Genomic DNA, 15199 nt, shown 5'->3' with positions numbered 1-15199 from the left:
TTTTTTTTTTTTTTTTTTTTTTTTTGGTACTGGGGATCGAACTCAGGCCCTTGTGCTTGTGAGGGAGGTGGCAGAACCACTGAGCCAAACCCCTAGCCCTCAGAAACTTCAAGTAAACATGGAGAAGAAATACCATTCTTTTCTCCTACCAAATCAGCAACATGGAGGCCACACATACTACAGTTACGTGCGCTCCTCCGAGCCATTTACCAAGTGAATACAGATGCTACCGCTTAGTGTGGAACGTTAAAAAGCTCACCAGGGGTCCAGGCTCTGCGACTTAGCCCCAGTCTTGCAGTGGGTTCATGTGACAAGCTCCAACAGAAAACTCACAATGAAGATACCCAGATGTATAGTCTGTCCATTCTCTTCAAGTAACTATTGTCCTTTTGAAAATAACATTTGGATTGCTATTGGGCGCTCCTAGCTAGAGACTGAATTCCTGGCCATGGGTTATCTGAGCTGCTCCTACTGAGCTCGATGCTATACGGAACCACCTGGCCAGACACTGGTATGCCTAGGACATCCACTGCCAAGTGAATGTGTGCACAAAGGGGTGCAAATGAAGCAAAGCAGGAGGCAGGAGCAGGCTAACAAGCAGGTATTTCTATTCTAGTGTGCTGATTCCTGAAGCATTTCCTCCCTCCATCAGTCCTTCCTCATGGAGAATTCCCTACAGTCACTCACCCGAGGAAGAGGAAAACACTGGAGCCTGTTATACACATAACAGTACAACATGCCAGCTAGGAAGGCATGAAAGGAAGCACTCTGACCCAGGGCAACCCTAAGTAGACTGTCTCACCGTCCGCTCAGTGGTAGAGACAAGGGCTGAGCTAAGGACAATACAGTGATTTACTGTCTGGTGGATGAGGGCTTTGGAACAAACCAGAACAGTGATGGTGAACCTTTTAGAGCTTTCAGTGATAAGAGCCAGCCTTGGCATATATGCTATAGACTCACCACCATGCTCCTGTGGATGGTTACCGGGAGATTTAGGAAAAAGGGTATGTGGGAAACTTTCAAAATCAACCCAGAGTATACTAATACTTTGGTCTATCGTGAATATTCACTAGAGTCCCATGAGTAGAGGAGGCTCTGGATCAGCTGCAGATACCTGTTCTGTGGCGGTCAACCAGCCTCTTTTCCTCAACTTCAGAACATGGTCAAGGAGCTCGTGAACAGTGGCCAAAGTGACAGATCAAGTCGGTGTATTTGTGAACAACACAGATATTTCCCCATTGGTTCCTGCCTGTCCCAATCTGTCAGGAGATGCAACTGACCCTGGCCCTGATAAGGAATCACAGTTTAGGATCAGCCAGCCCACCACTTTGTGGTAGTAGGACAATTCCAGCACCCTTTCCTTCAGGGCAGGGGCAGTGATTTTCCTTACTAGACCAAACACTTAATTTGAACTTGGATTTGGATTTATTTAATGTCTTACTGATTGCATGTATTGATACAACACACCTTCAAACCAGAAACTTTTCTTTTCTTTTGGTTTTGAGTCCAGGCTTGCCTTGAACTCCTGGTAATCCTCCTGCCTTAGTCTCCCGAAAGCTGGGGTTACAGGTATGTGCCACCACACCCAGTTAGAAACTCATTTTTATACCCAAAGATTTTATACCTAAACTCATTTTTATATTAGAGGCAATAGGCAAGTGCCCTCAGGACTTCAGTAATCTTCCCATGTAATTCATGCCCTTTCAGACATACAGAGACCCCTGAAGACTCAAGGAAGGCTACCTATGCTCAGAACAATTCAACAAAACTTAGTGCTATTTCATCCATGGAAACCTGCTCATTCAGATGTATTAATACCCAGAGAAGGTATGTTATTAGAATTACTTTCTTCTTTATACTTCCTACAATTTTCAGTGAGATATACTTTTAAATGAGAAAAAAATTATTAATAAGCATGTTAAGGGCTGGAAATGTAGCTCAGTGGTACAGCACTTGCCTAGTGTGCCCAAGGCTCTGGGTTGTATACCCAGCACTGGGGTGGGGTGGGGGGGAGCAAGCATTTTAATATTCAATTTATGCATGCTTGCTCCTTCTGATCCTCACATCTGAGCAACTCTGAATGTGGTGACAATGATGGTGAAAACAATAACCATTTCACATAATAGTTACCTCATTCCAGACACTCCAAACTCAATATAGTATTCATTTAATTCTTAGTCCAATGAGGCATCAGTTCAGTGAAGGAAGAATGGCTGAGAGAAGTTAAGGAACTTGCCTGAGGTAACAGAGGGAATTAAAGCAGGGAGTCTCAATGGGTGCTTCTTCCAAGGGAAGCCTGGCTGTTTATCCTTTTTTTGTGGTACCTGGGATGGAACCTGGGAGACGTTCTATGACTAAGCTTTATTCCCAACCCCTTTTATTTTTATTTATTTATGTTTTTGTGGTACTAATGATGGAATCCAGGGCCTTCATATTAAGCTATATTGCAACACTCTTTTTTTTCTTTTTAATTTTGAGTCTTGTTAAGTTATCCAGCCTGGGCTTGAATTTGTTACCTCCTGCCTCAGCCTACTGAAGAGATAGGATTACAGGCATGTGCTGCCAACCTGGGCTCAAGTCTGTCTTAACCTCTCTAGTACATGACCTCTTGTGCCTATCATACTTCTAAATTGACTACTATGCTATAAAAATAAATTGTCACTCCAAACTTACCTGGCTAATAATGATATTTTTGACTGTGTGTCCCAACTTCCAGTGGCCCAGTTCATGGCCTAGTACAGCAAGCACCTCCTCATTTTTACATCCTTGTTTCTTATTCTAAATCAAAGAATAAAAGGAATATAAATTATCAACAACCTGCAAAAAGCTTATATCTTCTAGTCCAATAATATCTCTTCACAGACTTTTGTTTGTTTATTTTTGGTACCTGGGATTGAACTCCGGTCCTTGAGCTTGCAAGGCGGGCCACTGAACCACTGAGCTAAATCCCCGGCCCTTCACAGACTTTTACACTTAAGAAAACAGTCCTAAACCACCATTCCATGTGAAGCATGGATTAGGCAATGAAGATACAATTACCCACAAGGTAGATGTTCCCTGACTTTGCTAAGATTATTGTCTAGAGCAATGGTGGTGAACCTATGACACATGTGCCACAGTGGGCTGTTTGTTATTACTGAAAGCTCTAAAAGGTTTGTCATCACTAGTCTAGAGTAATTTAAATTTAGGAAAAAAATGTAAATTTTTATCAATAAGACAATAACTAAATCAATAAAATCAGGTGAAGACCATACTATAAACCCATTAGAATTTTTTAATACCTCATAAACTCTTTATAATGATGTTAAATTACTGGGAAAAAAATCTCCAAAAGACATATAATGGCACTGCTTTATTTGAACAACTGGCTATATTATAAACCCATAAATTTCAAAGGTTGTATTCTGACATAAGAAATTTCTCATGATATATACAATCAAATGACAATTATATAGAGGTGATCAAAATATACCTAAATTTTTCATTTAAAAATTATTACAGTAAAAGATGTTACCATTAATGTCCCTCAAAATTCTCCCCCTCACTTCAAACACATTTATCCCATTGTTCCTGCCACCTTTGAAAGCAGTTCTGAAGTCCTCTTTCATGAGTGTTCTTACAAGAGCTGATAAAACATACAGTGAGTGCTGGTGCTATGTGTCATCCAACAGAAGAGCAGGCTCATAAAACATTACAGTGTCCTCATCCTTATCCGATGGGTCTGGCACCATGTGACTTCTGGCTCTCCTCCAAAGTCAATAATGGCCACAAAGGTACACGTTTTGAGTCAATTTGGGATATCATGGCAGCTACAACAATACAACTAACGTCACTTGTGAAAGAGGACTTCCAAAACTGCTTCAGAAAATGGCAAGAATGATGGGATACGTGTGTTTGAAGGAAAAGGGAGTATTTCAGGGGGATTAATGGCAATGTGTCTTTTACTGTGATACATTTAAAAAAATTAAACATTCACTGTATTTTTCAATCATACCTTGTAGATTTGTTAGAAATGTTTTCAAAGATTATGTTTTCACATGGGAAATGGTTTATTGGGTGAAGAAAGCAGGAAAAAAACGAACAGAAAGTATAACAAAGTGTTGTTAATAGTTATTTCTATATGGTTAGACTATAATAATGTAATACTATTAGATATCTATTTTCCAAATTACAATGGACCCTCAAGTTACGACCAGCCTGACATATGAATAAATTGGGTTACAACAGGAATTTTAGTTTTAACTTAAGAACAAAGTCTTGAGTTATGACTTGAATGCCTGCTGCTTGTACTTTCAGATGGTCTCAGATACAGATTTAACCCTTAAGAGTCCTGGAAGGAACATTACAACAACCTTTCTTGTGTAGGGTTAACTGAGAAATCCTGGGCCAGTGTCTCTCTAAGGACACAGATCTACCTGTATAAAGGAGAGAGACTTTGAAGGCTGTGTAGAAAAGCCTGAGACTTCAGTTGACCATCTTGAGTTACAAACAGCCCCAGGCACATTGGTGTATGTCTATAATCCCAGCATCAGGGAGGCTAAGGCAGGAGGATCACCATGAATTTGAGTAGAATACATAGTAAAGTTCAAGGCCAGCCTGGACTACTTAGGGAGACCCTGTTTCAAAAGAAAACAAAGAAATCTACCTATATACTATAAGATATATCAAAAAATATATAAAAATACAAGAATAAAGTTAAAACTGAAAAAGATAAATTAGATAATGGTTTAGAAATTAAGCACACACACGTAACAGTCTTATACACGTAACTAAAAGTCTTATGTGAGTTTTACCTAAATTTTTTAAAGAAAAAGGATGACATCTAGCAAATATTAACCATTAGAAAGCTGAGGTAGCTGTACTAATAAAATCAACCTAAAGGCAAAAAGCATTATTAAAGAATGTCACAGTCAATGGTGCAGCCTATCCCAGCTACTGGGTTTGGAGAGGTAGGAAGACAGCAAGTTTGAGGCCAACGTGGGCAACTAACAAGATTGTCTCAACACAAAATAAAAAGGGCTATCATGCAGCTCAACCCTACAACCTTCAAGACAACAACAAAAAAAGCAAAAGAAAAAAATGAAAGCATCAAACAAATACTACTATGCACAGAAAGATTTGAAAAAAATAATACTGGATATATGTAGTTACCTGACAATAATTAAGAGAAAATATATCCTAGAAAATGAAGGCTGTTTGGAAATAAAATTCAGCTACTTAAAAGGGTGAATTTTTTTAAAAGAAGAAAAAGAGGAACATGAAATCAATTTTGTTTTACACAGCGTAGAAAAATGTAGCAGGGCTAGGGATTTAGCTCAGCGGTTCCGCCGCCTGCCTTGCAAGTGCAAGGACCCAAGTTCGATCCCCGGTACTAAAAAAAAGGAGAAAAATGCAACATACAGTCAAATGTGGTGCCTCATACCTATAATCCCAACACGGGCGAGGCTGAGGCAAGAGTATCGCAAGTTGAAGGACCAGCCTAGGCCACATAATGAGTTCAAGAGCAGCCTGAACTACATAGCAGGATCCTGTCTCTAATAAATAAATAAAAAGGAAAAATTGAAAAATGCAATTTAATGGGAACACAAGATTTAATGGAATCCGGATATTTTATTACTTTTGCGTTCACCATTGTTTTTTTGTTTTGTTTTAGTACGGGATCAAACTCCCGTCCTTGCACTTGAGAGGCAGGTGGCAGCCTTTCACCACTTTTAAGGAAAATAACCATTTAAAGGGAAGGGAGCAGGGGGGTTCATATGTATAAAAATGAGGGATGTGCATATAAATTTGCAAGATAGTGGTGACATTTACAATCTCTTTTCCTTTTAAATTTTAAAGTTTTGAACAAAGCACATCTGGCAGAGAAAGAAAAGAATCAGATAATTAACCTCCTTCCCTAAATGCGTAACCTGAACCTTCAGGAAATGGACAGTAAGGAGCAATTAGAGCATCTATTAATAGACACCTACTCTATGGGGAAAATTAAGAGTACAAGTAAAGATTTACATAACAGGAAACTCATGGAAGGAAAATTTTAATATCAAAAATCTGGAAGCAATCCATATATCCAAAAAGAAGAGAATGAATGATAAATAGAAAGACTAAAACAGTGTTGTTTTTCAGGACTAATTTTTGTTTTTGACATTTTCTGACTTTTCTATTAACTTTAGCAACAAGCAAAATTATAATGCATGCTTCTGGTTAAAAATAACAATGATAACAGCTTCTACTTACTAATGAGCTATATATCAGGTACTACATATCAAGTATTTTAGATACAGTTCAATAACCTTCACTATTATAAAGCAATTTATATAGCAATTTCCTTTGTGTATAAAATTCACATACTGATCCTCATAAAACCAAGCTAGCAAGATAAAAAATATTATCATTATTTTAGAGATGAAGGAAAGGAAGCTGAGAAATGACAATGCCTTGCTGGTAAACAATAGGTAATTAGATGGGTAAAGCCCACTTCTCTGTGGAGTTTGCACCCTCTCTAGTATACCTAACAGTTGGACTTTCATATAACTCTAGCACTTGCTGGGAAAATATTTGCTTTCTTATACAAAAGAGCAGCCTTTATAATATTTTTATATATTTATTTAAATTGAATTATACTATTTGTCTTCTGAAGGGTAAAGTTTCAGAAATTAAATTTCCCAGGTATCTCTTCTAATAGCCAGAATAAAGACATTCATCAAAATGTTAATAGTAATTACCTAGTCCTAAATAGTAATTGCCCTCTCCTAAGAGGAGATATTTTAGATAACTTTAGTTTTCTTCTTTTTAAAATGTTTATTAGTACATGTTTGTAATACATAATGACTACATTCATCATAGGGAGATGGTAATGTACATAACACGTTCTTTTTGTGTCCAAGTTTTCTTCTTTAAACTTCTGTTAAAAATAAAATGCTTGGACCAGGTGTGGTTATGCTTGCCAATAATTTCAGCTTCATGGTTACCTAGGGCAGTATGATGACAAACTTAAGCTCAGCCTGAGCAACTTGGCAAGACTCAGACTCAAAATAAAACTTAAAAAAGCTAAGGCAGGAGGATCATGAGTTTGAAGCCAAAGTGAGCTACATAGTGAGATCATGTCTCCCAAAACAGGGCTGGGGATGTAGCTCAGTGGCTAGCATGAAGCCCTGTATTCAATTTGCAGTACCACCAAAAAACAAAACAAAACCAAAAAAGCTTGGCTGGGAATGTAGCTCAGTGTACCCGATCAGCATGTGTAGGGATCTGTGTTCTAGCTTAGGCTCTAGGGAAGACAGTGGGAGCTTCATCTTCTCCAATCATCCAGGTTTAAATATGTCATTAGAGCCAGGGATTTAGCTCAGTGGCGCCACACCTGCCTGGTAAGTGCAAGGTCCTGAGTCCGATCCCAGGTACCAAAAACAAAAAACAAAAACTTGTTAGTGAATCCCCCACTGCATTGTACATGGTAGGCCATCAGTAGCAGGTGTTGAATAAATCAGATTCTTAAACTTGTTTCATCTGTGTACCCTTCACTTATTAATCCCATCCTCTTTCTGCCACTTCACTCCACCTCTGCTATGACTCAAACCTAAGACCTTCACACATGTTGGACAAGCATCCTCCTACTGATGTACATACATCTCTAGCCCTTTACTTATTTTGAGACAGGGTCTTGCTAAATTGCCCAAGCTGGCCTCAAAATTGTGAATCAGGCCTCAAAATCCTGCTTCAGGTCTCTGAGTGGCTAGGATTATAACATACAGCACTACACCCAGCCTTAACACCTTTAAGTAAATTCATTTTTTAAAATATTAAAAAAAAAAAATTTGGCACCAGGGATCGAACTCAGGACCTCATGCTTGTGAGCTAGGAACGGTACCACTGAGCTAAATCTCTGGCACCATATCTTGGTTTTTTGGGGGGGTACCAGGGGTTAAACTCAGGCTCTTGCTCTTGTGAATCAGGTGGCAGAATCACTGAGCCAACTCCCTAGGCCCCCTTTATCCTCTTGTTTTTGTAATGGGGTCTCATTATATAGTCCAGGTGGGTCTTGAACTGGCAATGATCCACCTGCCTCAGCCTCTGGATTACTGGGATTATAAGCAAGCACCAACACATCCAGCATAAATTTACTTTTTAAAGCTTAGTATTATTCTAAATAACAATGTACTTGAAATCATGTTTGATATGCTAATTCTGTCTTTTTCCTTGTGTACATTAATAGATATGTAATGATTCAAATTTAAAATACTGTCAGGTTACATAAAATCATCTCATCAGTAGTACACACAATGGAAAGAAACACTTTCTACAGAATGTAAAGTTAATGGCTGTTGAGTCAATCTTGTCCTCTCTTTACTCCCCTAACATCAATCACCAAGTAATTTAAAATCCATCCTTAATTATGATTTTTGCACTTATTCTGATCTCACATTCTAGTGTAAGCCCTCATTATTTTATGCTTGTCTCGATTATCTTGATGCAGTAGGCCCTGGAAGTCTCCGTGCCTCCAATCTTTGCTTTATCCTATGTGCTACCTCTAAATTTTAATCTTCTGAAAATAAGAACTGGCCTTTACCCAAATCAATCTAAACTTTCCAGGCCACTGGAAACAATCACTCCATGTCCGTAGGAAAAAGTATTCCACGAACTGGTCCTGGCCTACCTTCCTAGTCCCATGTGCTCAAATCCATTTAATCACTAGTTTCAGAGCAGGAATTATTTTGTCTCCCTGGATTTATTATTCCTTATCTTTATCCCAAAAATCCTATTCCCAAGTCAAAATTCTTCCTAGTTCATACATCTTCTCTTCTAAGAATTCTGACTGCATCAATACTTGAATTTCTAAAAGCTAACTATTTCAGCCCCTTAACACATTTACTACACTATGCATAAAATACCGGCATTTGCTCATTGGTGTGGGCTACATCTAATGTATCTATCATGTAACTTGCATGTTACAATGTTGTAACATTTGCAGTTAATCCATGAATGAAGCAAGCTCTTTAAGAAGCCAGCATAAGAAATCAAATCCCAGCTGGGCCTGGTGGCGCACGCCTGTAATCCCAGCACTCGGGAAGCTGAGGCAGGAGGATTGCTGTGAGTTCGAGACCAAGCTAGGCTACACAGTGAGTTCCAGATTAGTCTCAAGTACATAGTGAGACCCTGTCTTAAAAAAAACCAAAAGAAAAAAAAAAAAAGAAATCAAATCCCATTCAACACATCACTAATGACCACCCAATTGTTTTTGCAGTCAAAGAAAACTGTCCTCATATTTTCATTATACTGCTTGAAATTAATAGATCATTAGTTAATATCTAGGTTTAACTATAATGTAACCCACCCTATATATGGCTGCTAAACTTGTATGAATCTTCAGTGTCATACTGAATTACCTTTTTTGGACTGAAGTTCTCCTGTCTATAAAATGACCTTAAAATCTATTTCAAGCCTTAAATCCTATTATTTTTGGGCAGACCGAAGTTGCTTTTATTAAAAAAATCCCATTAAGCAGGATAATGCCACTTAAAAGTAACCCTGTACCATGCTATCTAATCCCTCCATAGAATTTTGTTTCCTACAGATATTTAGAATAAACTAGGCATTTTATTATATCATCTTTTAGAGTCAAATCAGATGCTCAAGTGATAAACATTATATTCTGGTACTTAAAATATATAAACTATTTCACACATTTTATTTAAATCTCACAACCCTAAAAGGTGGGCATCTTTAGTACAGTATTTCCCAACAAGGGGATATCTTGCCCCCTTGCCCACACATACTTCATGGATATCTGGTGATGTTTGGAGGCAATTATGGTTTTTATAATTTGGGGGGAGAGGAGTTGTCATTGGTCTCTGGTGCAGAGAGGCTAAATATCCTCTTATATACCAGATACCTTCCACAACAAGAAAATTATCCAGACCAAGAAACCTTTTTGGCCTCATGTTTCAGTTAAGAAATGAATGAGTTAGAGAGTTTAACTTTCTTGCTCAGAGCCACACAGATGGTACATGAACAGATCTAAAATCACCTTTGTATGACACCAAAGCCATCTCTATACCACCACGGACACAAATACTGGTGATTGTTTCCGTTGTATTTTTGACATTGCCCTCTTTCTCCCATCTGCTCTTGGTACTTTAAATGTCGCCAGTAAGTATCAGCAGGCTTCATCCAGGAAAGGCTTCAGAAGAGCTCTCTCAGGCTTTTAGGTCAGATTTAAGAATGTGTTCTCTGTGTTCCCATGTGTCCAGTATCTAAAGATTCCCAGTGCAGTTCCATATAAGTGGACTCGTGTGACCGTGTCCCCTTTACACTACAAGTTTATAAAGGTTTGTCTCTTTACTTTTGTATTCCTAATGCCAAGCTAAGTATTTCTCCACAGAGGATGTACTTCCTAAATACATGTCAAACAAAACTGAGTGCCGGGGATTTAGTTCCGTTGCTCCATGCCTGCCTCACAAGTGCAAGGTCCTGAGTTTGATCCCTGGTACCATAAATAAATAAATAAATAAAATAAAACTGACTAAATTATATACCAAAGGGCACGCAGCTGCAAAATGACAGGACTAGGACTGAAATCCAAGTCTCTCCATTGATAAGGCCCATAATTGCTATCTCAAAGAAGCTAAAAATTAGATATTTGTCTTGCCTGGGAGAATTCTTTGATCATAAATATATCAGGAATATATACATAATTTATTATTATATGAATTTTCTTATCTTACAAGAACTTCCAATTTTTGGGGGGGTACCAGGTATCGAACTCAGGACCTTGTGCTTACAAGCTGAATTTAGCCCACTGAGCTAAATCTCTGGCCCCCAGAACTTCCAATTTTACATTCTGTAAATGTTTGCCAGATAACTAGCAGGTAATAATACTGGCAATCTTTATCAAATACCAGAACTATACTGGAGCCATATTGTTTTTATTTGGTAGTCTCCCTGAATTAGACACTCACTGCTTAGACACTGGCATTATAGGGGCCAGGGATTTAGCTCAGTGGTGCCATATCTGCCTGGAAAGTACAAGGTCCTGCATTCAATCCCCAGTACCGGGGGTGGAGGGAGGAGGAGAAGTTAGTGTTGAGTTGTCACGGTCACTGTATTAAACACTAAGACAGAGTCTCTTAGGAAAAGAAGAACTCACTTTAACTGTAGGTTTGATTTCTTCACTGTCCCCTTCTCCATCACTGCGGGGTCCCATGCCAGATCCCTCCTGGACGTCTTTGTTAGGTACTGAGTACTCTTCTAGTAGAGTGTCAAACAAAACTATTCGCTTGTTCTTGAAGAAGCCATAAAAATAAGCATTGCTGTGGGAAGAGCGTTTAGATCCTAAGGAAAAGACAGTTCAAAGCATGGAATATAATTAAAAAGTTTGGGGTCCCTTGGAGAGACTCTTAGAAACTGAACTACTGGGAAGATCATTAACATTTTGAAATTATTTCATACCTGAAAAGAAATTGTATTAACACAAATAACCACCAACAGTGGAGTATGTGTTTCCCTGCATTCCAGCCAACAAATACTTAATGCTCATCACAGACATTTCACCTATTGCTACATCTATTTGCTTCCCCTGCACTCCTGGCAGCTAGCCTCATGCCCTGGCTGGATCAGTCAGATACATCCACGAGTAGTCAGTAATTACATAAGGAAGGAAGACAGTGAAGAACTAATAACAGGTGCTAATGACAGGAACAAGAGAGGTACAAATCCCTGAATCCAGTGTTCTGAGATGGCAACATAATGTGTTCCCCAGACAGGTTTGGCAGCGTGATTTAATTCCTAGCCTCCCCAGGTAATGATCCATTTTACAAGATTGGTGAACTTCCTGGAGACTTTGTAAGCTACCACAAGTTGTTTCATAAGCAAATTTTCCATTCAAATAAGCCACTACTAGTTGCTATGGCTTGCAAACTGTGACTAATAACAAAATTTTTTAAAAAATCTTAATATGCACAACACTCTTCCACAAACCTGCTCTTCTCCTGTTTTTTCCCCCCTCTCAATAAAATAATTATTTACCCAACTGCTCACTTCAAAAATCTAGGCAGTTATCTTTGACACTTTCTTTAATTTTCTGAAATACAGTTTATTATGAATTCAATCAACTCTACCTCTAAAACCTACCCCAAATGCATCCACTTCTCCCCAGCAATTACTACCGTCCTAGCCTAAGAAGCCACTATTTCCTAAGTGGACTACTGTAACAACCTCCTGACTGCTCTATCTTGTTCCACTCTTGCTTCATCCTACAACTTACTCTCCGTACTGCAGCCCAAGATAGTTTAAAAATACAAGCTACACTGTGCCATTTTTCTACTTAACTATTTCAATGGTTTCTCCTACTGAATTTAAAATCCAAACTCCTTAGCCGGACTTACCCAGACCTCTACACTCTGATTTTTGTCTATGATTTCATCTCATAATACTGTACTGTCCTGCTTTGCTTCAGCCACACTGGACTGGACTTCTTCATGGTCCTTGAAGACTAAGCTCGAGAAGGTCTTCCTCAAAGTGGATGGCTCCTACCTTCAGGTCTGAGCTGCTATCTGATATAGATATATATATCTTGTGTGTGTGTGTGTGTGTGTGTGTGTGTGTGTGTGTGTGTGTGTGTGTTTGTTATTTGTTTGGTTTTTGGTAGCAGGGATCGAACTGAGTCTTTTTGCTTGCAAGGCAGGCTGAGCTAAATCCCTGGCCCTACCTGATTTTTTCTTTCTTTCTTTCTTTCTTTTTTTTTTGGTTTTTTGAGACAGCATCTCACTATGTAGTTGAGACTGACCTGGAACTCACTATGTAGCTCAGGCTGGTCTCAAACTCACAGTGATCCTCCTGCCTCAGCCTCCCAAGTGCTGGGATTACAGATGTGCACCACCACACCCAGCTCCTATCTGATATTTTTTAAGAGTAGAATTCCTAGCTTTTCATTGTAATATCCCTGTTAATTTATGATTCTATAATGTGTGCTATCTTATTAGTGACATTTATTCATTCAAAATATTTTTGAGGATTGTTCTTATTTGTAATAGCAAGAAAAAGATGCATTATAGATGAATGAATAGCCATTTGGCAAAAGTAAGGTTGCCCGAAGACACACAGGTTATTCATGATAAAGTTAGGATTCAAATCCAAGCCTACAGACTCCAAAACCTGACTGCAGAAATGCTACCCTCAACATACTCAAATCCTGATTTTTCATAAAGTCCGAACTCATGTCTTAACCCGCCAGAAAGTGTTCCCTAAGTATTTCTTCTACGATGGAAAACAGTACTGATGATATAAGCACACATTTTACTGGTTATTTCTATTGACCTGTCATTAGCTAATGTTTCATGCTACCTGATTATAATTTAAGTGATCAACAATTTAGAGCCCCTTCAGTAAAAGCCCCTCTGAGACTGTTGTACTGCATTAGTGTACCACTAGTTTAATATTACCTAAAAATACAGTGGTTTGAGAGGCTAACAAAATATGAAATGACTTATTATTTTTGCCATTTCCCCCACAGAATCTTAAGCTGTTCTGATTGTGCTTTTAGTTGGCTGCATAGCCTCAGAAACCACTAAATGTCTGAGATTTCTATATTCTTCTAATTGCTATTAATTCACTCTTTTCAGTTGAGATCATCTTTATTCTCCCCTTATTCTGCAACTGCATGTCAGTTTCTTCTCCTTCATCTAACATAGCTGTTTCTCACTGTGATATTTATAGCAAATGTCAGCAAACTATGACTTTCCATCACAGTGTTTATTTTTATAGTTATATTTGGAATACAGCCATGTTCGTGTGTGTATGCATTGTCTATAGCTGCTTTTGCAGTACAACAGCAAAGCTGAATAGCTACAACAGAGACCAAGTACCTTGCAAAGCCTTAAATATTTACTATCTAGCTTTTTATAGAAAATTTCTGAAAAACTGTAGTTTAGAGAAAGAGCAACTGAAATCCAGAGGACTGATCTGTCTAAGATCCCAGAACCAGGAAGATGCAGAGGTAGAATCAAATATATTCATTTGTATAGATTTTAGGTCATAGGTTTTCAGTCATTGTACCTTATAAAACAGTTTTTCTCTATATCTTTGTAGGCTTCCTTGAGGCATTATTAGTCTTACACAAGCTTAACTCTCAAAGGCAGTTAGCAGAAAAGCAGAGTATAACTAATCTGAAGTACTTGATGGCACTTACATATTTTTATAATTTACAGTTAAACAGAGTCCTCCAGAACACTAGATGTTTATTGGAGAGGACAATATCAATAATGTTGGTTTTTTTTGTTTTAGATCCTCCAAATTAGTGCTAAATTAAATTTGACTATTCAAGAGTCCATCTCAATAACCTAAAGGAGCCATGCAGATAACAAAAGTGAATAAATCAGTTTAATGTACAAAATAATACAACAGAGTGTGAAAAAGGCCTGGCCAAAGATTTCAAATAATACTGTAAAGTTAATCAAACATAGCTTTAGGCAACAGGATTTGGCATCGGGCCGCCAGTTTCTGGTGGTCACCCTGGTCTACATCTCCAATTCCTATAAATCTTAAAAAGACAAAATGTAAAATACAATCCTAATATCTAAATAACAAATTTAAAAAGAAAATAAAACCTTACCTGTTATTCCATTAAAAATTTATGAATAAAGTCTCAAAACAAGCCCCTTGAATAAAACCTTATTCCCAAATAGCCTTACCTTCAACAACATACACCTTAGTCAAAGGAAAATCAATATTCTTTGCCATTACTTCAATTTCTTGTTTAAGCTTTCCCTCAGGCAGAGGTGTGAATTTATCAAATAAAGGGGCAATATAATCAGCATAGATTGTGACAAGAACCTGAAAAGTAAATGTTGGAACAATCTATGAATAAAACTATTCATTACTTTTCAGATTTAATTGTGTTGAAATAACTGCATCCATCCTAAACCTGAAAACACAGAACTTACCTGCTCTGGTATTCCCAGACCCAAATAGTCCCAGACAGTAAGAACTTAGTATCTGTTTGATAAATTAAATCAAACTAGTAGTCCGACAGAACAGTACACCTGTCAATCGTATCTTAGAAAATAATACTGTACTACTAACAGTGATTGAGATCTCTGGGTGTTGGCCGGGCGGGGTGGTGCACGCCTGTAATCCCAGCACTTGGGAGGTTGAGGCAGGAGGATCACTGTGAGTTTGAGACCAACCCAGGCTACATAGAGTTCCAGGT

At 38.2% G+C, this 15199-nt stretch overlaps 1 protein-coding gene across 3 annotated transcripts in view; it reads right to left on the bottom strand.

Moving 5' to 3' along the window:
- The window catches only part of Zmpste24 (zinc metallopeptidase STE24), a 49034-nt gene that overhangs the window by 4659 nt on the left and 29176 nt on the right, over positions 1-15199 (bottom strand). For all 3 annotated transcript variants that reach the window (XM_010625911.3, XM_010625910.3, XM_019207737.2), the window contains 3 exons: positions 14682-14823; positions 11141-11325; positions 2674-2778 (listed from right to left, as the gene is read on the bottom strand). In XM_010625911.3, coding sequence (XP_010624213.1) covers positions 2674-2778; positions 11141-11325; positions 14682-14823 — 432 coding nt within the window. The remainder of the gene's footprint in view (positions 1-2673; positions 2779-11140; positions 11326-14681; positions 14824-15199) is intronic.

Source organism: Fukomys damarensis, unplaced genomic scaffold (assembly GCF_012274545.1).
Source record: "Fukomys damarensis isolate Sample0158 unplaced genomic scaffold, DMR_v1.0_HiC HiC_scaffold_23, whole genome shotgun sequence".
In the NCBI taxonomy this organism is placed as follows: Eukaryota; Metazoa; Chordata; class Mammalia; order Rodentia; family Bathyergidae; genus Fukomys; species Fukomys damarensis.
The sequence above is the reverse complement of the archived record's forward strand: the minus strand, read 5'-3'. Positions and strand labels throughout refer to the sequence as shown.